General features: G+C 42.6%; 1 protein-coding gene across 1 annotated transcript in view; it reads right to left on the bottom strand.

Annotated features, from left to right (window-relative positions):
• PLCB1 (phospholipase C beta 1) overlaps positions 1-25595 on the bottom strand; it is a 1010585-nt gene that overhangs the window by 173709 nt on the left and 811281 nt on the right. The window contains exons 22-23 of the mRNA XM_077282634.1: positions 15172-15276; positions 9688-9797 (exon numbers count right to left, since the gene is read on the bottom strand). Of these exons, the coding sequence (XP_077138749.1) occupies positions 9688-9797; positions 15172-15276 (215 nt within the window). The remainder of the gene's footprint in view (positions 1-9687; positions 9798-15171; positions 15277-25595) is intronic.

The following is a 25595-nucleotide window of genomic DNA, read 5'->3' on the forward strand; positions in this document are numbered from 1 at the left end:
TTGGCCTGGGGGCTCTGGTGAGGGTTCGGTGACCCCTCCTCAAGGGGGGGTACTGTTGTGAATTCTGCTTTTGGGCTCCCTCCGGTGGTTGTAGGTGGTAATGCAGTTGTCACTGAGTTGCAGTCCTGGTCAGGTGTATCTGCTGATTGCAGTTCTGACTGGGGTATTTAGGCGTGCAGGATTCATTAGTCCTTGCCAGTTGTCCATGGTTGTTGGGAGGTTTTGGTCCTGGTTTGGTTCCTTCTGCCTTCTTCCAAATCAGCAAAGATAAGTGTCTGGTTTTGTTTCTGTGGCACACATGCTGTGTGCTTAATAATTCTGTGCTATTCAGTGTTTTTTTGTCCAGCTTAGATTGTGTCAGTATTTTCTCAGTCTTGTTGGATTCTCTGGAGTGGCAGATATACATTCCATGTCTTTAGTTAGATTGTGGAACTTTTTGTATTATCTGCTGTGGATATTTTTGGAAGGGTTTTAATACTGACCGCTTAGTAAGGTACCTTCACACGAAACGACGCTGCAGCGATAGCGTCAACGATGCCGATCGCTGCAGCGTCGCTGTTTGATCGCTGGAGAGCTGTCACACAGACCGCTCTCCAGCGACCAACGATGCCGAGGTCCCCGGGTAACCAGGGTAAACATCGGGTTACTAAGCTTAGTAACCCGATGTTTACCCTGGTTACCATCGTAAAAGTAAAAAAAAAAAAACAGTACATACTCACCATCTGATGTCCGTCAGGTCCCTTGCCGTCTGCTTCCTGCTCTGACTGAGTGCCGCCGTACAGTGAGAGCAGAGCACAGCGGTGACGTCACCGCTGTGCTGTACTTTCACTTTCACTTTGCGGCGCTCAGTCAGTGTGGGAAGCAGACGGCAAGGGACCTGACGGACATCAGAGGGTGAGTATGTACTGTTTGTTTTTTTTTACGTTTACGCTAGTAACCAGGGTAAACATCAGGTTACTAAGCGCGGCCCTGCGCTTAGTAACCCGATGTTTACCCAGGTTACCAGTGTAAAATATCGCTGGTATCGTTGCTTTTGCTGTCAAACACAACGATACACGGCGATCGGACGACCAAATAAAGTTCTGAACTTTATTCAGCGACCAGCGACATCACAGCAGGATCCTGATCGCTGCTGCGTGTCAAACTAAACGATATCGCTAGCCAGGACGATGCAACGTCACGGATCGCTAGCGATATCGTTACAAAGTCGTTTCGTGTGAAGGTACCTGTATTCTGTCCTATCTTTCCCTATTTAGCTAGAGTGGCCTCTTTTGCTGAATCCTGTTTTCTGCCTGCGTGTGTCTTTCCTCTCCTACTCACAGTCAATATTCGTGGGGGGCTGCCTATCCTTTGGGGGTCTGCTCTGAGGCAAGGTAGTATTCCTATTTCCATCTATAGGGGTATTTAGTCCTCCGGCTGTGTCGAGGTGTCTAGGGTTTGTTAGGCACACCCCACGGCTACTTCTAGTTGCGGTGTTAGTTCAGGTTTTGCGGTCAGTACAGTTTCCACCTACTCCAGAGAAAGTTCATGCGGCTCCAAAGTCACCGGATCATAACAGGTACTGTACCATATACTGCTAGTAAGTGACTAGTGTGGTAGGGTACTGTACCATATACTCCTAGTAAGTGACTAGTGTGGTAGGGTACTGTACCATATACTCCTAGTAAGTGACTAGTGTGGTAGGGTACTGTACCATATACTCCTAGTAAGTGACTAGTGTGGTAGGGTACTGTACCATATACTCCTAGTAAGTGACTAGTGTGGCAGGGTACTGTGCCATATACTCCTAGTAAGTGACTAGTGTGGCAGGGTACTGTACCATATACTGCTACTAAGTGACTAGTGTGGCACGGTACTGTACCATATACTCCTAGTAAGTGACTAGTGTGGCAGGGTACTGTACCATATACTCAAAAACACAACTGTCCAACTAGTCAAGGTAGGGGAGTATACCAAGAAACAACTCTCAAAAGAACAAACCTACCCCTAAAAACATTAATCTTTATTAATATTCAATTTTAATACAAAAACAAATCCCTATAAAAACATCCCAGTTTAGGGAACCACAGGTTTCTAGGGTTAGGGACTCCGCTGATCTATCTCCAATATAAGTATCAGAAAAATAACTTAATAGAAAAAATCAGCAAAAATGTGAAAAAAATTCCAAAAAAATCAAAAAACATGAAAAAAACATAAAAAATCAAAATACAGTATGCCTATATTGGCCCTCATGTGCCCTAAGGTCTAATGCCCTTCCTTGCAGCGGAGGTTGGCACCCTAAATAGTCGACATGGCGCCCCCGCTCACCGACGGCTGTCCCTTCTTTCCCTGAATGGCCCCTAATAATCTACAAAACCACAGACAAATAACACATAAATATGGATCAATACAGATCCATATACACACACTAATAGTGATGCACCTGATATCCTGCACCCTCTCAGATAAATCTATAGTGAGCTTAACAATAAACCACAAAATTTGCTATATAACAGATGTGTGTTTTATATAGACATAGAGCTGTACCTAGATTGTTACAGATGGCTTATGTTCAGTCAAAACCTAGTAATGTGGTGGATATGTAATGTAATCCATATAAACAAAATGCCCGTGATTTGTATGAATACTCAATATGCCTCTATCTTATCAGCACCCCTATACCATACATATTTATTCAAGGTGCAGGCTTAAATTATTCAAAAGCTCATACATTATTTAGAAAAAATGTTTTAGATGAAAAAAATGTCCATCATATATCACATAGGGAATAATCATCCACTATACCAAATATATATTAGTTATTTTGGGCACTTCACCTCCACATACCCCCTCTTTATGTCTCTCATGGGTCATTCATATGTTATATGCATCACTCTTATTTGTCAGATAAAGTGCTCCATATGCCAATAGTTCTATCATCAGACAATACCAATAATATTTATCAACTTAGCTCCTTTTTCATCAGATATTCCCTCATGGCCGCCACTGTAATATGTCGGCTCCTGTACACGCTGTCCCGACGCGTTTCTCCCCCGTTTAGTTCATCCAGGGGTTCATCAGGGGACTTTAAATCACTGCACCGCAATAGGTTATCGAGCAACACGGAGGCATCAAGGTACTGAGTTCCGTAGTCTGTGCTGTCTTTTACTCTCTCCCCTCATTTATATAACAAACCCTTTGACGCTCCACCCACCTATATCAGGCAGCGGCGTCTTCCCAGAATCGGCGCCATGATACATGTGTTCTACATTCCAACAGGAGGTATGGTGGCTTACAGCGTTCAACCGCCCCTGCTGATGACGTACCTTGGACCGCAGCGGCGCGTATTCATGACACGACTGCTGTGCTGCAACGCACAGCCATATCTGAACCTACTGCGCAGCCGCAGAGTAATAACGGCCAACTGCTATGTTTAATACTTATATCTATTATAAAACTTCTAGATGACATTTGCGGCTATAGCTGCCCGCATAGTGGATCTGTTATTTACCCAAATCAGATATCTACTCCACATCTCATAGTTTTGTAAACCACCCTCTCGTTAATGTGCACATACATTCATGCATGCTCTGTCCATGTAACCGGGTTATCCCATAACCTATCAACACGGGGATATGAGTTACCAGTATAGTTTTAGGATAAGATTCTACCCTTTTTACCTTACATTATCTCTAAAGGATGTTCCTAACAGGGGTAACTACCACCACCTGCCTTTACCTAGATACCACACCAGTAATATGTACATATAGGCTATATTGTTTCCTGTAATGGTAGATGTGCTCACCATTATGTCCTAAATGAAGCTTGAGAAGGTCAACTGTTCATTCAGACCATTGGGATGGATGCTATCCATCCAGAATATCCATCTCGTTTCTCTCTGCAGAATTTTCTTGTCCCAATCTCCTAGACGGACCGATGGTTCCACCACCTCTATCACCCTGAACCCAATAGACCCCAGATCCCCCCCATGTTGCAGGTTCACATGACGCGCCAAAGGTGTCTCTCTTTTGTTGCGTATATCTCCCAAATGCTCTCCAATCCGAATCTTAAACTGTCTCTTTGTTTTACCAATATAATTTAGTGGACAAGAGCATGTGCACAGATATACAACACCAACTGTTTTACAATTTGCAAATTGCTTATTGTTATACGTCCTCTTGGTCGTTACACTTGTGAACGTATTGGAAGGTGTAACATACCGACAAAAGCTACAATGCCCACATTTAAAGGTCCCTATGGCTCTATTCTCGAGCCATGTCCCTTGTTTTTTGGGGAGGGCAAAGTGACTGTTAACTAGTTGGTCCTTAATTGATTTACCACGTCTGAATGTCACTGACGGTCTCGGTGTAATCCATTTAGCAATATCAGAATCAGTTCTCAATATGTTCCAGTGTTTTCTGAGGATGTGCATAACTGTAGGGTTTTGGTCATCAAAGGTGCCTATCAGTCTAGTAAGTGACTCTGGATCCTGTTCCTTCTTAGTGGTCAGTAGAGATGTCCTCTCGGTCCTAAGTGCATTCTCATATGCTCTCTTTATCACTGGTCCTGGGTACCCTCGATCTCTAAATCTTTTTGTAAGGTCACATGCCCTATTGCGGAAATCTGCTGTCCCCGAGCAGTTTCTCCTAAGACGAAGAAACTTCCCTTTAGGGATGCCCTGCTTTTGAGGGACAGGATGGTGACTTTCCCATCTCAATAAACTGTTTGTAGCCGTAGGCTTTCTAAAGATCGAGGTTCTTAGAGAGCCATCTGATTGTATGGTGATGGCCACATCCAGAAAAGCAATACTATCGCCACCCACCTCATACGTGAATTTTAGGCCCAAGTCATTAATATTGAGCTGCTGGACAAAAGAGGCAAATTGTTGCACATTTCCTGACCAAAGGACGAGGATGTCATCTATATATCGGCCCCAGAATTGTATCTTGGGGCCCCAGATGACATCCCCGTCCTTGAACACCACCGTATCCTCCCACCAGCCCAGGAGCAAATTGGCATACGTGGGAGCACAAGGGCTCCCCATCGCCGTACCCCTGAGCTGGTGGTAGAACTTCCCCCCAAAAAGGAAGAAGTTGTGTCTGAGTACAAACTGTAGCAGAGTCAGTATAAACTCGTTATGCGCTGTTAGATGTCTACCTCTCATACTCAAAAAGTATCTCACTGCCATCAGGCCCTGTTCATGAGGTATACTTGAGTACAGTGCTTCTACATCAATCGATGCTAAGATGGTTCCTGGTTCGACACTGATACCATCCAACTTATTTAGAAGGTCCGTGGTGTCCCTGAGATGTGATGGCAATGCCGTCACAAAGCTCCTCAGGATTTTGTCCAGATATATACTACTATTCTGACATAATGCATCAATCCCGGATACAATAGGTCTCCCCTTAAGAGGGGGGTATCCCTTATGTATCTTCGGGTTGGCATAAAATGTAGCGATCAATGGATGTTTTGGGAGAAGAAAATCCATTTCATTAGAAGAAATCAGGCTATTCTGTTTAGCTTCAGATATTATCTCTTTTAACGTTTTAAAGTAGACTGGGCTAGGATCATATCTCAAAATCTCATAGGCTGTCCTATCAGACAGCAGTCCCATACACATTTCTTGATACTGTTCAATATTCATCAACACTGTATTACCCCCCTTATCTGAAGGTTTTATAATAAGGGACGTATTCTCTTTTAAACTCTGTATTGCATGTAGCTCATCCACCGATAAATTACGGGATGTACAGTGTTGTCTTCTATTGATCTTCCTAATATCCTCCTCCACTAGTTTCAGAAAGATGTCAATACTATTTACCACCCACAGTTGGTGTTGTATATCTGTGCACATGCTCTTGTCCACTAAATTATATTGGTAAAACAAAGAGACAGTTTAAGATTCGGATTGGAGAGCATTTGGGAGATATACGCAACAAAAGAGAGACACCTTTGGCGCGTCATGTGAACCTGCAACATGGGGGGGATCTGGGGTCTATTGGGTTCAGGGTGATAGAGGTGGTGGAACCATCGGTCCGTCTAGGAGATTGGGACAAGAAAATTCTGCAGAGAGAAACGAGATGGATATTCTGGATGGATAGCATCCATCCCAATGGTCTGAATGAACAGTTGACCTTCTCAAGCTTCATTTAGGACATAATGGTGAGCACATCTACCATTACAGGAAACAATATAGCCTATATGTACATATTACTGGTGTGGTATCTAGGTAAAGGCAGGTGGTGGTAGTTACCCCTGTTAGGAACATCCTTTAGAGATAATGTAAGGTAAAAAGGGTAGAATCTTATCCTAAAACTATACTGGTAACTCATATCCCCGTGTTGATAGGTTATGGGATAACCCGGTTACATGGACAGAGCATGCATGAATGTATGTGCACATTAACGAGAGGGTGGTTTACAAAACTATGAGATGTGGAGTAGATATCTGATTTGGGTAAATAACAGATCCACTATGCGGGCAGCTATAGCCGCAAATGTCATCTAGAAGTTTTATAATAGATATAAGTATTAAACATAGCAGTTGGCCGTTATTACTCTGCGGCTGCGCAGTAGGTTCAGATATGGCTGTGCGTTGCAGCACAGCAGTCGTGTCATGAATACGCGCCGCTGCGGTCCAAGGTACGTCATCAGCAGGGGCGGTTGAACGCTGTAAGCCACCATACCTCCTGTTGGAATGTAGAACACATGTATCATGGCGCCGATTCTGGGAAGACGCCGCTGCCTGATATAGGTGGGTGGAGCGTCAAAGGGTTTGTTATATAAATGAGGGGAGAGAGTAAAAGACAGCACAGACTACGGAACTCAGTACCTTGATGCCTCCGTGTTGCTCGATAACCTATTGCGGTGCAGTGATTTAAAGTCCCCTGATGAACCCCTGGATGAACTAAACGGGGGAGAAACGCGTCGGGACAGCGTGTACAGGAGCCGACATATTACAGTGGCGGCCATGAGGGAATATCTGATGAAAAAGGAGCTAAGTTGATAAATATTATTGGTATTGTCTGATGATAGAACTATTGGCATATGGAGCACTTTATCTGACAAATAAGAGTGATGCATATAACATATGAATGACCCATGAGAGACATAAAGAGGGGGTATGTGGAGGTGAAGTGCCCAAAATAACTAATATATATTTGGTATAGTGGATGATTATTCCCTATGTGATATATGATGGACATTTTTTTCATCTAAAACATTTTTTCTAAATAATGTATGAGATTTTGAATAATTTAAGCCTGCACCTTGAATAAATATGTATGGTATAGGGGTGCTGATAAGATAGAGGCATATTGAGTATTCATACAAATCACGGGCATTTTGTTTATATGGATTACATTACATATCCACCACATTACTAGGTTTTGACTGAACATAAGCCATCTGTAACAATCTAGGTACAGCTCTATGTCTATATAAAACACACATCTGTTATATAGCAAATTTTGTGGTTTATTGTTAAGCTCACTATAGATTTATCTGAGAGGGTGCAGGATATCAGGTGCATCACTATTAGTGTGTGTATATGGATCTGTATTGATCCATATTTATGTGTTATTTGTCTGTGGTTTTGTAGATTATTAGGGGCCATTCAGGGAAAGAAGGGACAGCCGTCGGTGAGCGGGGGCGCCATGTCGACTATTTAGGGTGCCAACCTCCGCTGCAAGGAAGGGCATTAGACCTTAGGGCACATGAGGGCCAATATAGGCATACTGTATTTTGATTTTTTATGTTTTTTTCATGTTTTTTGATTTTTTTGGAATTTTTTTCACATTTTTGCTGATTTTTTCTATTAAGTTATTTTTCTGATACTTATATTGGAGATAGATCAGCGGAGTCCCTAACCCTAGAAACCTGTGGTTCCCTAAACTGGGATGTTTTTATAGGGATTTGTTTTTGTATTAAAATTGAATATTAATAAAGATTAATGTTTTTAGGGGTAGGTTTGTTCTTTTGAGAGTTGTTTACTGTACCATATACTCCTAGTAAGTGACTAGTGTGGCAGGGGACTGTACTATATACTGCTAGTAAGTTATTAGTGTGGCAGGGAACTGTACCATATACTGCTAGTAAGTGACTAGTGTGGCAGGGTACTGTACCATATACTCCTAGTAAGTGACTAGTGTGGCAGAGTACTGTACCATATACTCCTAGTAAGTGACTAGTGTGGCAGGGTACTGTACCATATACTGCTAGTAAGTGACTAGTGTGGCAGGGTACTGTACCATATACTCCTAGTAAGTGACTAGTGTGGCAGAGTACTGTACCATATACTCCTAGTAAGTGACTAGTGTGGTAGGGTACTGTACCATATACTGCTAGTAAGTGACTAGTGTGGTAGGGTACTGTACCATATACTGCTAGTAAGTGACTAGTGTGGCAGGGTACTGTACCATATACTCCTATTAAGTGACTAGTGTGGCAGGGTACTGTACCATATACTGCTAGTAAGTGACTAGTGTGGCAGGGTACTGTACCATATACTGCTAGTAAGTGACTAGTGTGGCAGGGTACTGTACCATATACTGCTAGTAAGTGACTAGTGTGGTAGGGTACTGTACCATATACTCCTAGTAAGTGACTAGTGTGGCAGGGTACTGTACCATATACTGCTAGTAAGTGACTAGTGTGGCAGGGTACTGTACCATATACTGCTAGTAAGTGACTAGTGTGGCAGGGTACTGTACCATATACTGCTAGTAAGTGACTAGTGTGGCAGGGTACTGTACCATATACTCCTATTAAGTGACTAGTGTGGCAGGGTACTGTACCATATACTGCTAGTAAGTGACTAGTGTGGCAGGGTACTGTACCATATACTGCTAGTAAGTGACTAGTGTGGTAGGGTACTGTACCATATACTGCTAGTAAGTGACTAGTGTGGTAGGGTACTGTACCATATACTCCTAGTAAGTGACTAGTGTGGTAGGGTACTGTGCCATATACTGCTAGTAAGTGACTAGTGTGGCAGGGTACTGTACCATATACTCCTAGTAAGTGACTAGTGTGGCAGGGTACTGTACCATATACTCCTAGTAAGTGACTAGTGTGGCAGGGTACTGTACCATATACTCCTAGTAAGTGACTAGTGTGGTAGGGTACTGTACCATATACTGCTAGTAAGTGACTAGTGTGGCAGAGTACTGTACCATATACTCCTAGTAAGTGACTAGTGTGGCAGGGTACTGTACCATATACTCCTAGTAAGTGACTAGTGTGGTAGGGTACTGTACCATATACTCCTAGTAAGTGACTAGTGTGGCAGGGTACTGTACCATATACTCCTAGTAAGTGACTAGTGTGGTAGGGTACTGTACCATATACTGCTAGTAAGTGACTAGTGTGGCAGAGTACTGTGCCATATACTCCTAGTAAGTGACTAGTGTGGCAGGGTACTGTACCATATACTTCTAGTAAGTGACTAGTGTGGCAGGGTACTGTACCATATACTCCTAGTAAGTGACTAGTGTGGCAGGGTACTGTACCATATACTCCTAGTAAGTGACTAGTGTGGCAGGGTACTGTACCATATACTCCTAGTAAGTGACTAGTGTGGCAGGGTACTGTACCATATACTCCTAGTAAGTGACTAGTCTGTCTGCGTTCTTACTAAGGCCTGATGGGAAAAGTGCGAGTAACGAGCACTTGCGCTCACGACTACTTATGTGTGGTAGTACTTTACCTCTTTCTTCACCTCTTCTTCATCCTCCAGTGTGAGCGCAGCCAGCTGTCTTGATCTCTGTTCCATCAAGTTGACATATTTAATTGGATTTGACAAAGCTTCGATCACATCTGCAGGAACAGAAAACAGACAGAATCCACATTAAGGCCGTGTTCACAGGATGCAACTGCTTTGTAGTTTTTGTTGCAATTTTCTGTGTTTTTGGAAAACTGCAGCAAAAAGTTCAACGACCAATGTAGAATGTGAACATGGCCTTCATGACGTATCTCAAGGCTCAATTATCAATCTGAATATGACAAGGATTGGGGTAATATATGCGGCTATTATGTGCAACATCAATAAGGTTTCACCATGTATGCTGCATTAACATAAATATTGTATCACATCAGTGTGCCAGATCGATAAAATATAAAAGATTGATGTCATAATAATGTACAGCCAGGCCTGTTCAGTCTGTAATATCTGTAATACACAAATGTCTTCTCGGAAACATGAACGCATGGTGACATTAAACACATAGACACACACACATATATCTATACAGTACAGACCAAAAGTTTGGACACACCTTCTCATTTAAAGATATTTCTATATTTTCATGACTATGAAAATTGTACATTCACACTGAAGGCATCAAAACTATGAATTAATACATGTGGAATTATATACTTAACAAAAAAGTGTGAAACAACTGATATTATGTCTTATATTCTAGGTTCTTCAAAGTAGCCACCTTTTGCTTTGATGACTGCTTTGCACAATCTTGGCATTCTCTTGATGAGCTTCAAGAGGTAGTCACCGGGGATGGTTTTCACTTCACAGGTGTGCCCTGTCAGGTTTAATAAGTGGGATTTCTTGCCTTATAAATGGGGTTGGGACCATCAGTTGTGTTGTGCAGAAGTCTGGTGGATACACAGCTGATAGTCCTACTGAATAGACTGTTAGAATTTGTATTATGACAAGAAAAAAGCAGCTAAGCAGCAGTAAAGAAAAATGAGTAGCCATCATTACTTTAAGAAATGAAGGTCAGTCAGTCCGAAAAATTGGGAAAACTTTGAAAATGTCCCCAAGTGCAGTGGCAAAAACCATCAAGCGCTACAATGAAACTGGCTCACATGAGGACCGCCCCAGGAAAGGAAGACCAAGAGTCACCTCTGCTTCTGAGGATAAGTTAATCCGAGTCACCAGCCTCAGAAATCGCAGGTTAACAGCAGCTCAGATTAGAGACCAGGTCAATGCCACACAGAGTTCTAGCAGCAGACACATCTCTACAACAACTGTTAAGAGGAGACTTTGTGCAGCAGGCCTTCATGGTAAAATAGCTGCTTGGAAACCACTGCTAAGGACAGGCAACAAGCAGAAGAGACTTGTTTGGGCTAAAGAACACAAGGAATGGACATTAGACCAGTGGAAATCTGTGCTTTGGTCTGATGAGTCCAAATTTGAGATCTTTGGTTCCAACCACTGTGTCTTTGTGCGACGCAGAAAAGGAGAACGGATGGACTCTACATGCCTGGTTCCCACCGTGAAGCATGGAGGAGGAGGTGTGATGGGTGTGGGGGTGCTTTGCTGGTGACACTGTTGGGCATTTATTCAAAATTGATGGCATACTGAACCAGCATGGCTACCACAGCATCTTGCAGTGGCATGCTATTCCATCCGGTTTGCGTTTAGTTGGACCATCATTTATTTTTCAACAGGACAATGACCCCAAACACACCTCCAGGCTGTGTAAGGGCTATTTGACCAAGAAGGAGAGTGATGGGGTGCTACGCCAGATGACCTGGCCTCCACAGTCACCAGACCTGAGCCCAATCGAGATGGTTTGGGGTGAGCTGGACCGCAGAGTGAAGGCAAAAGGGCCAACAAGTGCTAACCATCTCTGGGAACTCCTTCAAGATTGTTGGAAGACCATTCCCAGTGACTACCTCTTGAAGCTCATCAAGAGAATGCCAAGAGTGTGCAAAGCAGTCATCAAAGCAAAAGGTGGCTACTTTGAAGAACCTAGAATATAAGACATATTTTCAGTTGTTTCACACTTTTTTGTTAAGTATATAATTCCACATAAATGAGAAGGTGTGTCCAAACTTTTGGTCTGTACTGTATATATATATATACACATATATATATATATATATATATATATATATATATATATATATTTTATACATGTACGTGTGTTCATATATATGAAATATTTGGAGATATATATATATATATATAATCAGCATTTCAACCATATCATATATCACAAAACATTAGCATTGAGATATATGTGGATAATATATATATATATATATATATATATATATATATATATATATTTATACATATATATATATATATATATATATATATATATATATACACACACTGTATATATATATACTGTATATACATACGTATTAATTCTACTATTTTGTGATGTTCAAGACAGCTGAGAGGCTGAGCTGGTGTCGCCATCTTGTGGACAAATCAAGAAGTTTTTTTATTTGCTGATAGAGCCAGGATGTTGCGTACAAGGATACGCTGGTAAACTAATGGCAGCATCTGTCCATCTGCTGTTAGTACTTATGGTACCATTCAGTGTAATCCACTGCTCAGAAATCCCCAATCCGACACTGCACGCCTACACGCTAAATACAGCAGTGCTGCAGGGAAAGAGTGCAGGAGCCAGCAGCTTTCCCTTGAGACAATATCTAATTGGTTTAGGTGTAATCCACCCACTGGTTAATGGTCATCTGAAAGCCAAGATGTCTACTTTTCGGAAGGCATTTGTACTCGGTGGCTGACCCCCCTAAGTGCCAGGGCCGAGTTGCAGTATGCATTCATTCGGTTATACATTTGTGGCACTGATAAAACATCGAATACACCTACACAATCAATAGAATATAAATATATAAAAGGTATCACCCCAAGTAACTAACTAAGTATGACTCCTTGAAAAAGCCACGTCTAGGCGAAACGTGCGTTGGAGCTAGCAGGACACTATTGGGTATGGATTGCATAATGTTATAGGATACTTGTTTTATCCCAGTCCTTTTTGCCTCTTTGACTTTTTGAATGCATGTTTGCAAACATATGTAGGCTATGTGATATGGGATATATTTTTTGTACTATTATGTTTATTATTCTGTCCATAAGCCCACTCCAACTATTGCACTAGGGTTTTTTGTATTGCTCTGTTGTTTTTCTTTCCCTTTTTTTAATGTGTATTTTAATATTATTAAATAAATTTACATATTTTTACCATATTGGTTTTGTATTCTTGTTTTTTCACTGATAAAACATCCCCACATAGTATGGTGATGCCACGTTTCACATTCTTGTTCTGCTCTGTTTCCCTACACAGACAGGCTAGCTATCAAGGCTTCCTTTTTTGGATAAATTCACACGTTGCACATCTGGTGCAGGTTTTCCAGCAGCTTGTTTCCAGTATATCCATCATGTACATGCAGACTCCATTGCAGAATTTGGTGCCGATTTTGCTCTTTTCCACTACAAAGAGTTAAATCTGTTCTGAATCTTCAGAAAGATGTGAAATGCTGCTGATCTAAAAATCCACATGGCAGCTCAATTTACCCAGCGAAACTATCCGCAATGTGTAGGATGAGATTTGCTGAAACCTCATTTACTTAGCTTGTACTACATTACACTGCAGATGTTCTAGGGGAAAATCCTCACAATGTGTGCACTTAGGCTTAAACACATAACAAACGCCATGAATCTAGTGTTTTCATTGCTTTACCGAGCAGAGGTGTATCTAGCCTTTCCTGCACCCAGGGCAAAGGATCGGTTTGGCTCCCCCCCCCACACCCAACCTCCCCCATTTGAGCCTTAACTCTATTGAAACTGTATGACCAAGCCAAGGTACATTCCTGAATCACCATAATGTTAAAATAGATACCAATAAAAGTAAAATTAATTGAGACAGCGGTAGGTTAAGTGTTTTTGAATATCCATATTGAATCAGGAGCCCCATATAATCCTGCATAAAGGTTAATAATGGCCCCATAAGATCCTCCATAGACACATTTGCCCAATATAGTGCTCCACAAACGTTGGTTATGGCCCCATAAGATGCTCCATAAATATGTTTGCCCCATATAGTGCTGCAGAAACGTTGATTATGCCCCATAAGATGCTCCATAAATATATTTGCCCCATATAGTGCTGCAGAAATGTTAATTATGCCCCATAAGATGCTACATAAATATATTTGCCCCATATAGTGCTGCAGAAACGTTGATTATGGCCCCATAAGATGCTCCATAAATATATTTGCCTCATATAGTGCTGCACAAACGTTATGGCCCCATAAGATACTCCATACAGACACTTGCCCCATTTGCTGTTGCTGCGATAAAAAAAAAAATCACATACTCACCTCTCCATCGCTCAGGCCCCCGGCACTTTCACTATTCATCTGCTCCTCGTTCCGGTGCCGCTCCATCTTCAGCGTCCTCTGCACTGACGCTCAGGCAGAGGGCGTGCACTAACCACGTCACCGTGCCCTCTGACCTAAGCATCACTGCAGAAGATGGAGCAGCGCCGGAACGAGGAGCAGGTGAATATCGCACAGCGCAGTGCTCCCCTCTCCGTTATACTCACCTGCTCCTGGCACGGTGCAGTCCGTGCTTCCCTGGGGCAGCTCTGCAGCTTCTCCCTGTACTGAGCGGTCACCGTTACCGCTCATTACAGTAATGAATATTCGGCTCCACCCCTATGGGAGGTGGAGCCGCTATTCATTACTGTAATGAGCGGTACCATGTGACCGCTCAGTACAGGAAGAAGCTGGGGCGCCGGGGAACCGGAGAACTGCAGGGACCGCGCCGCCAGGAGTAGGTAAGCATCTCAGTGTGGGGGCAGCAGAATGCCGCCGACGAGGAGTCTCCTTGGACCGCCGCATCATCAGGCGGCCCGCTGGCGCCCCCCTGTCGGCTGCGCCCGGGGCACAAGCTCTGTAATTTTTTATTACAGCTCATGCACACCACCAATTTTCTCGGACGACTGCTATCTGTACTTTTCACGGATAGCATTTGTAGCTATGATATTTTATGGGGCTGTGCACATGTCTCACGACTTTTTCTCGGACTGAGTGGTCCATGGAAAAAAACGGGGACATGTTTGATTTTGATCTGAGTGTCAGAGCAAAATCAGCAATGCAAGTCTATGGGTCCGTGAAGAAAATAGGACCACACTGGGATGACATCAGTGCAGTCCGATTTTCATGGACTGATAGAATGGAGAGGGTGGAGAAACTTTTTTTTTCTCCTTATCCGCAAAAAACTGATGCCACTGTGATAAAAAATGGATCAAAGTCTGATCAGAATAAACAGACTGTTTTTCTCGGCTGAGGAGGAAGCGGCTGGTGACGCTGCCTTATGTGTAATCCCCTATTATAAGTTACGTTTTTTTTTACTGTCCTGATTCGCTGCACAATTTCCACTTTTCTTCAACACAAACCCAACAGAGGATCCGTACCTGCGAATGTGTCGGGGACGTAATCCTTCACCTCTATGTACACGAAGATTGCTGGTAGAGTGAGTGGCACATTTTTCTCATTTCTCAGGCAGATGTAGTGATAACCTGGGAAGGAAAATGATTGATGTTTCATAAAGTTTGAAGAAAAGGCAGAGCTATGGAGAGAAATTTTTCTTTCTGTTATGAAAAACAGCAGCCGAGCAGCTCAGATCTACATAATAGAAATACTGAAGCATCAATCACAAATAAATCCAGAGCACAATATTGTATTCTGAGGTTTCTTAAAGGGACACTAAACATAAAGTCTATTTTAAAACATTGTTTGCGTAGTTAAAGGTGTTTCTGGGTGTTGCATACTGATATACTAAAAGTCTTTTCCTAAAATTAGATCAGATTAGTGGGCGTCCAACTCTTGGCCTTCCTACTGTTCAGCTGGTTCTGGTGAGCCTTGGCTACGTTTTATGGTTTCTCAGGCACAGTGCTGTACATTCTGTAGTGGCCGTACCCGGTACTGCAGCTCTCTGTAGTCGAATCCCACTTAGGCCTCTTTCACACATCCAAGTCTCCGCTACGTGAGGTGACAGTTTTCACATGTACCGGAGACACTGACACACGTAGACCCGTTCAAATGAATGAGTCTGTGCACATGTCAGTGTATTTCCATGAACCGTGTGTCCATGTGCCCCACAAGTAGACATGCCCATTTTTGACCGTCATTATGGGCAGCAAAACATCCCGCACACGTGCACGCGGAGAACACAAATTGATGTCATCCGTGTGACACGCATCGGCACTGTGGAAAAAGCACTACAGTAAGCGCTGTTCCCCGGTGGCAGGTGCTGAAGATGGCTGTCATCATTCTCCCCTGCTCTGCCGACAATCGGCGCGAGCAGAAGAGAATGATGAGAGTTTTATTAAAGTCAGAACGATGACAGCAGGTGGGGGCTTTTGGGACTATTACACCCATCATCCGACACTTGCTGCCGCTAATAACAGTGGAGCAGATGATCGGGGTATTCCTCAGTTGCTGCCTGCGATATAATGAAATAAACACCCGATGTGAGCTACCCCCTATTTTCTTTAACCAACCAGGCAAAACTCACAGCTGGGGGGCTGCAACCCTCATTCATCAGCTTCAGCAAGGTTGGTTATCAAGAATAGAGGGGTCCCCACGCTGTTATTTAAATAAATAATCTTAAGAAACGGCGTGGGGTCCCCCCATTTTTGACAACCAGCCTTGCTAAAGGTCACAGCTGGGGACTGGTATTCTCAGGCTGGTAAGGGGCCATTGATATAGGCCCCCCCAGCCTAAAAACAGCAGTCTGCAGGGGATGTCAGGGGAGAATGTCAGGGGAGAAAGATGACTGCCGTCTTCAGCACCTGCCGCTGGGGAACAGCGCTTACAGTAGCGCTTCTTCCTTGGCGTCCGTCCGTGTGGTACTGATGCGGCTCACGGTTGCCACATGTGTGCCGCAAGTATTACACATACGGACACACAGACAAGGATATCTCCGGTACCAGAAATATCAGGATGTGTGAAACCGGCCTTAAGGGTATGTGCACACGTCCGGATTTCTTGCAGAAATTTCCTGAAGAAATCCGGAAATTTTCTGCAAGAAATCCGCATTTTTTTTTGCGTTTTTTTTCCGGTTTTTTCGCATTTTTTTTAGCATTCTGCAAGCGTAATTAGCTTGCAGAATGCTAAAGTTTTCCAAGCGATCTGTAGCATCGCTTGGAAAACTGACTGACAGGTTGGTCACACTTGTCAAACATACTGTTTGACAAGTGTGACCAACTTTTTACTATAGATGCTGCTTATGCCGCATCTATAGTAAAAGATAGAATGTTTAAAAATAATAAAAAAAATAAAAAAATGCTTATACTCACCCAGACGATCTCCTCGGCGGCGTCCGTTCCTCTTCCTATAGCTGGTGTATGCGCGCAGGACCTTCCATGACGTCACGGTCACGTGAGCGGTCACATGACCGCTCACGACCAATCACAAGAAAGTGACGTCATCGGCAGGTCCTTCACCGCACACCAGCTATAGGAACCGAACGGCAGCATGTAGCGGAGAGGCGGGAAGACATCGAGGGTGAGTATAGGACTATTTTTTATTTTAATTCTTATTTTTTGACCAATTATATGGTGCCCAGTGCGTGGAGGAGAGTCTCCTCTCCTCCACCCTGGGTACCAACCGCACACAATCTGCTTACTTCCCGCATGGTGTGCACAGCCCCGTGCGGGAAGTAAGCAGATCAATGCACTCCCAGGTGTGCGGAATCCCCTGCAATTCCGCATTTTAATGAACATGTTGCTTTTTTTTCCGCGATGCGATTTTTTCGCGGAAAAAAAGGCATCATTTGCACAAAAAATGCGGAATACACTGAAAATAATAGGAGGCATATGTTAGTGTTTTTTTCGCGTTTTTATCACGTTTTTATAGCGAAAAAACGCGAAAAAAACGCGAAAAATACTGAACGTGTGCACATGGCCTCAAGGTAATATGTCACCAGATTTTTGCCACCTAATCTGAGGGAAGCATAATGCAGAGACAGAGGCGCTGATGAAAGTGAAGTATCACTTACTGGGCTGCTGAGTGTAGTTTTTATAAAATCACTGTTTTAGTCCCCCCTCAGATGTCCTGGTGATTCCTGTAGGGCTGATGTTGATAGCTTGGGATGGAACAATATCTCTGACCCCTTCCCTCCCTATTAATATCAACTCACAGCTGTCTGTTTAGCCTTTGCTGGTTTGAATTTATCATTTTTTTTCTGGGGTTCCCTCATAAATTCACCAGGAAAGGTTAAGAAAACATCTGTGAGCTGTTATTAATAGCCTGGGAAGATTTTGACATATTGTCCCTTGTCCCAGATTGCTAACATCATTTCCCTCTGCTGGTTATAAAAACTACGCGGGATCTCACGCCATCTTTAAAATTTAATTCTTTATTTTACACAAGAGGGACAGAGCTGCTCCTGAATACAACTCCCATCATTGTCTCCAGGTCATGCTGATTTCAGGGAGACCAAGCGACAATGATGAGAGCTGAGCTGCCTTCAGCAGCTGACACCTGGACACAGTGCGAACCGTACCGCTGCTTCTCAGGAGCCGGTACGTGTTACACGGATGTCATCAGTGTGCTCGTGTACAGCACGCATTTTGCCCATTCTGCTAAGAAACTGACATGTCTACAGGGGTTTTTTATACTTGTGAAAAACCTAACATGTGCGCACCACCATTGAAAACAATGTTAGTATTTGCGGCCCTTAAACACGGGTCGCATACGGACACAAAAACCGGATGTGTGAAGGAGGTCTTATCAGCAGGAGATTATCACTGGAGGACTAGTAAACCTGCTGCTGGGTAGTCCTCCATATTCATAAGCTCAGAATAAACCCTGCACCCAGGACTGATTTCTGCTTTCTGTGTACATTGTACATGGGCAGAAAAACCAGGTGCAGTCACAACAATGTATGGCGTCCAACTGGTGCACAATGAAGGGCAAAAGGCACCTAGTTGAAGAAGCATGGCTGCTTCATGATTAGTGGGAGTGGAGAGTGTTGGACACTCAATGGTCTGATATTGACCTATCATAATGATAGATAATTAATGCCATGCTCCTAGAAAACCCCTTTAAATGCAGTATTGATTCCTGTTGAACCATATCAACTTACTATATTATTCTTTTATAATATGACTGTCGAGAAGTTTATAGCCATATGTGCCCCCATGAACGAGTCATCTACTACCTCAGTCTCCCCAATTCTCACAAACATTTACATAGATATGTGTGAATGATATAGGCAGCACTTTTTCTAATTGTTATATTGAATTGAATGCTCCATACAAGGTGTCCTCCTCCTCCTAGTCCTGTTTTCTGCCTTTGACACTGTGGACCACTCCCTTCTGCTACAGATCCTCTCATCTCTTGGCATCACAGATTTGGCCCTCTCCTGGATCTTGTCATATCTGACAGACCGAACATTCAGTGTCTCCCTCCCCCACACCACCTCCTCACTCCGCCTCTTGTCTGTCAGTGTTCCTCAAGGCTCTGTTCTAGGACCCCTACTCTTCTCCATCTACACCTTCAGCCTGGGGCAGCTCATAGAATCCCATGGTATGCAGTACCATCTCTACGCCGATGACACGCAGATCTACCTATCCGGACCTGACCTCACCTCCTTACTGACCAAAACCCCGCACTGTCTCTCTGCTATCTCGGCCTACTTTTCTGCTCGCTTTCTAAAACTGAACATGGACAAAACATACCACAGCTCCTGGGCAGGGGAAGAAGACAATACTGACATTACAGCAGGAGATCGCAGAGGATACATTTTGTGAGGTTAAATATTTTTTTAAAAACAGTCAGTGAAATATTTTACCTCACAAAATGAATCCTCTGTGAGCCCCTGCTGTAATGTCAGTATTATCTTTTGCTTCCTCCCCTGCCCAGGAGATGTGGTATGCTCCGTACACGGTCAGACACAGTCAATTTTTAAAATGAACTTTCGTTTGTGGGAAAACCCCTTTAATGTGACCAACTTCCTCTGCCCGTAGACACGTCACGCATCTGCCGCCGGGATCACCCGAATGATTCACTGCACCTGCACGTAATTCGTGCAGGTGCAGTAAATCAGACCACCATCATCTTTGTGCAGACAGATAGCGGCGGTCACATTAAAACTGCGCATGCGCTCCTCCTGTACAAAGATGGCGGCAGTCAGTGAATCATTCGGCTGATCACACAGAGTTCACAACGGTCTTCTGCTGGTGGTACTGCACAAGAGGCTGTGTGAGTGTGGTGCGTACAGCGTATAGAGTGTGTGAGTGTGGTGCGTATAGAGTGTGTGAGTGTGGTGCGTACAGCGTATAGAGTGTGTAAGTGTGGTGCGTACAGCGTATAGTATGTGTGAGTGTGGTGCGTACAGCGTATAGAGTGTGTGTGTGGTGCGACAGTGTTCCGCTGGTGGTACCGCACAATAGGTTGGTACCAGCAGCAGTTTCCATATTGAGACACCCATCACTTGGGTGTCTCAATATGGCGGTCGGTGAACTTTCTCCGATGGGAATTCTGGGATACGGTGACATCTGGACAGAACAGGAAATTAAAACATAATGAGGCAATTATATAAATAGACTAGCTGAAGAGCCCGGCGTTGCCTGGGCATAGTAAATATCTGTGGTTAGTTATAGCACCTCACTTCTCTTATTTTCCCATCACGCCTCTCATTTTCCCTCTCACGCCTCTCATTTTGCCCCTCACATCTCTCATTTTCTCCCTTACACCTCTCATTTTCCCCCTCACTCCTCTTATTTCCCCCCTCACTCCTCTCAATCCCCACTAACACTTGTCATTTCGACCTCACATCTGTCATTTTCCGATCACTCCACTATTTTCCCTCACTCCTCTCATTTTGCACTCACACCTTTTCATTTTCACCTCACACCCCTCATTTTCACCTCACACCCCTCATTTTCACCTCACACCTCTCATTTTCCCCTCAGTATATACATTAGGGTGTTTCATTTTTCCGAAGTTATGATTTTCATATGACTTTGCTTGAATCCTTGTTCTAAGTCATCTAAAAGATCCATGTAAAAATTTTTAGCGAAATCAATTAATATTTAGAGGTTGCACACTTTGATCACTTTTATCTGAAAGTACCGAAATTCATGAAAATGTATCATCGACATCACACTAATGTGTATGTTGTGTTTCTATTATGTTTTGCGGGTAGTTTAACTGAAAAAGAGTACTAGAAAGGGAATTTGGTTACTTGAAAAGGTGCCTGGTGGTGAATTTTTGGGAGCTCAACTCCCTTCCAAGGAACAAGTGCTTTTAGTTTTTATTTACCATCACAAGGAAACGAAAGAAACACTCTCGTGTGCTGCTAAATCCACAAGTATTAAACTTAAGGAAGTGTGGAAGAAAGCAAGTATCCCTGTCATGATAGAGGAGAATATCCGAACTCGTATACAGAAGTTATACAAGGAATATCAACATCTGGGTAAAGAGAAATCAAGAAACATTGACAAAGTAAATATGAAGCGGCAGATTTGGAAAGGTGATCTTGTTGAGCTATTTGATATTGCCAGGCAAAATGTGATCTCCATGAATAGCGTACTAGAAGACGATAAAGCATTCCTTATGTCACAAAGAGAGGATTAGGCTAGGTTCACATTGCGATAATGGGTTAACGTTAACGGACTGCGTTGCACAGCGAAATTGCCGCAATTAAAGCCGTCCAACGGGTCCGTTAGAGCGCCCATTGACAGCAATGTGATTTGTCTCTGTAGCGCATCGCTAGCGCATGCCATTTTCGGCACGCGCTAGCGATGTGCCGTTCTTTTGTGACGGACCTCGGACGCTGCAAGCAGCGTCCGAAGTGCGTCTGAGGTCCGGTCCTCGCTAGCGCAGATCGGGGATCTGCGCTAGCGGGAACGACAAACGCGAACCCTAAAGAAACATTGCGTTAGCGCAATCCGCTAGCGCTATGCGCTTAACGGATTGCCCTAACGCAATGTGAACTTAGCCTTATATGGGTTTATCAATGAGTGGTGTAGATAAGGTTCTTGCCTCACAAATTAAAAAGAAGAAAATAAATGCAGAAAAAAAGGAGGCATACAAGGAGAAACATTATAAAGAAATCACCAAAATGAACAGTGGAACACTCAGTCTCATCTCCATCATCATCAATTCACGAAGAGGACAAATTTTCTGCACCACCAGTGAAAAAATCTTGTGCAGGTCGTAGATTAAAACCTCTTGATCACACACTCATGGCTACATGGGATCGAGAACAACTCTCTATTCGACAAGCAAGTACTTCATTTATTGCAACTGCAAAAAGCTTTGGTCACGATGTTTCATGCATTTCCATATCTCCATCTACCATTTCCCGAGCTCGGGCGATTAACAGAAGACAAATGGCTGAGAACATGGAAAAGTCACTGTTTGAAAATCCTCCTCATTTAATCTTACATTGGGATAGTGAATTGTTGCCTGAGGGAGTGTCAAAACTCTAGAAGATAGAGCTGCTGTTCTTGAAACTGGAAAAGATTTTGAGCATGCTTGGCGCACCTGTTGCCCAGAAAGGTACTGGTGAGCTAATGGCTGAAGTTGTTATTCAGGAGGTGGACCGATTCGCGCTACGTGACCTTATCATTGGTATATCTTTCGATACAACTGCATCTAATACAGGAATGATCCAAGGAGCATGTATCAGAATTGAAACTGAATTTGGGAGACCATTGTTGTGGTTGGCTTGCCGCCACCACACCCATGAATTAATCTTGAAAGGAGTGTTTGGTAACTGTTGTAACATCCCATCAAGTTGTCCTGACATCCAGATTTTCCGAAAGTTCCAAAATCAGTCGAATTCAGTTGATAAGAAGTCCTATTTCACGATGTTAGATGAAAAAAATCCCATTCAAGGTTTTTGGTTTTCTAGAAAAACAACGTGTGAAAATAATGGACTACCTCAACAATGTCTTGCAAGATGGCAGTCATCCAAGAGAAGATTACAAAGCGCTATTAGAACTATAATTTCTATATCTTGGAGGCTGGGATGAACACTATTTGGAATTTAGGGTTCCAGGGGCTCTGACTGAAGCAAGGTGGATGGCAAAGGCCATATACTGTATGTACTCAAAATTGTGCTATTCACTAAACAATTGCATATTTCTAATACTGAATTGAAAGGAATAAGAAAAGTAGTGTGTTTTGTCTGTCTAATATATGTCCGCTTTTGGCACGAGGCAGCTGTAAGTCGATGAGCTCCAAAGAATGATTTGGAGATGCTACAGCTTTTGCAATATTATCCAGATAAAGATGTTAGAGAAACAGTGGCTAAGAGTCACATTTGGTATCTGTCAGAAACTAACATAGGATTGGCATTTTTGGATGAACGTATCAGTCAGGCTGAGAAGGATAAGATGTTTGAAAATTTAAGAATGAAACCTGCAAAGAAAAAGAAGCTGAAACAGTTGGAAGGTAAAAAACTAGTTTTCTAAGGAAAAGACCTCAGCGATTTTGTTACAAGTAAAACAAAGACATTCTTTGAATTGAATTTTGGGATCCACGATGTAGAAGAATATTGCAGTGATACACTAAGAAGCTCCATCAATGCTTTTAAGGTGGTGAATGACACCACAGAAAGGGGCATTGCTCTGATAAAGAAGTTTAATAATTCAATCAGAGATGAACAATCAAAACAGTACTTGTTAAGAGTTGTCGAGTATCATAGAAAAGCCGTCACCAAGCGAACAAAAGAAGGAGTTGCATCTTTCACAGCACATTACTGTAAATCATTTAATACGTATGATACTGCCTATCAATGTTACTGTTTATTGTCACTATTATTCGAAGTTTTTATTTGTTTGAATTTCTAATAAATAATACTTAACATTGAAAATCTGTTTTTTTTTGCGTGCTTTTATTAAACTGATAAAAGTGTGCAACCTCTAAACATAGCTCGATCATCTTGAAAATTGGCATATATACTTTTTACATTAGTGAGACTCGGGGCGTAAGCAAAGTCTGCAAAAATTTGACATTTTAATTTTTACCATACAAAATGAAACACCCTAATATACATGTTTGTCATCTCCCTTATATATAGTATACACCTGTATGTCATCTCCTGTATATAGTATATACCTGTATGTCATCTCCCCTGTAAATAGTATATACCTGCTGTATGTCATCTCCTCCTGTATATAGTATATACCTGTATGTCATCTCTTCTGTATATACTATATACCTGTATGTCATCTCCTCCTATATATAGTACCGGTATATACTTGTATGTCATCTCCTGTGTATAGCATATACCTGTATGTCATCTCCCCTGTATATAGTATATACCTGCTGTATGTCATCTCCTCCTCTATATACCTATGTGTCATCTCCTCTTTTATATAGTATATACCTGTATGTCATCTCTCCTGTATATAGTATATACATGTGTCATCTCCTCCTATATATAGTATATACCTGTAAGTCATCTCCTCCTGTATATAGTATATACCTGTGTGTCATCTGCTCCTGTATATAGTATATACCCGTGTGTCATCTCCTCCTGTATATAGTATGTACCTTTATGTCATCTCCTCCTGTATATAGTATACACCTGTGTGTCATCTCCTCCTGTATATAGTATATACCTGTGTGTCATCTGCTCCTGTATATAGTATATATCTGTGTGTCATCTCCTCCTATATATAGTATATACGTGTGCCATCTCCCCTGTATAAAGTATATACATGTGTCATCTCCCCCTGTATACAGTATATACCTGTGTGTCATCTCCTCCTGTATACAGTATATATCTGTGTGTCATCTCCCCTGTATATAGTATGTACCTGTATGTCATCTCCTCCTGTATATAGTATTTACCTATGTCATCTCCTCCTGTGTATAGTATACACCTGTGTGTCATCTCCTCCTGTATATAGTATATACCTGTGTGTCATCTCCCCTGTATATAGTATATACCTGTGTGTCATCTCCCCTGTATATAGTATATACCTGTGTGTCATCTCCCCTGTATATAGTATATACCTGTGTGTCATCTCCCCTGTATATAGTATATACCTGTGTGTCATCTCCCCTGTATATAGTATATACCTGTGTGTCATCTCCCCTGTATATAGTATATACCTGTGTGTCATCTCCCCTGTATATAGTATATACCTGTGTGTCATCTCCCCTGTATATAGTATATACCTGTGTGTCATCTCCCCTGTATATAGTATATACCTGTGTGCCATCTCCCCTGTATATAGTATATACCTGTATGTCATCTCCCCTGTATATAGTATATACCTGTGTGTCATCTCCTCCTGTATATAGTAAATACCTGTGTGTCATCTCCCCTGTATATAGTATATATACACGTGTGTGTCATCACCTCCTGTATATAGTATATACCTGTATGTCATCTCCTCCTGTATGTAGTATATACCTGTGTGTCATCTCCCATGTATATAGTATATATGTGTGTGTCTTCTCCCCTGTATATAGTATATACCTGTGTGTCATCTCCTCCTGTATATAGTATATATCTGTGTGTCATATCCTCCTGTATTAGACCTCGTTGTTGTGAATTTGCTTTTTGCTCCCTCTAGTGGTTACTAGTTTTTTGACTCTGGTTTTTCTGTCATTCCTTTTATCCGCACCTGGGTCGTTAGTTAGGGGTGTTGCTATATAAGCTCCCTGGACCTTCAGTTCTATGCCTGGCAACGTAGTTATCAGAGCTAGTCTGCTGTGCTACTGATCCTGGTTCCAGTTATATCAGCTAAGTCTGCCTTTTGCTTTTTGCTATTTGTTTTGGTTTTGTATTTTTGTCCAGCTTGTTCCAAATCTATATCCTGACCTTTGCTGGAAGCTCTAGGGGGCTGGTGTTCTCCCCCCGGACCGT

The sequence above is a fragment of the Ranitomeya variabilis genome, chromosome 2 (genome assembly GCF_051348905.1).
Source record: "Ranitomeya variabilis isolate aRanVar5 chromosome 2, aRanVar5.hap1, whole genome shotgun sequence".
NCBI lineage: Eukaryota > Metazoa > Chordata > Amphibia > Anura > Dendrobatidae > Ranitomeya > Ranitomeya variabilis.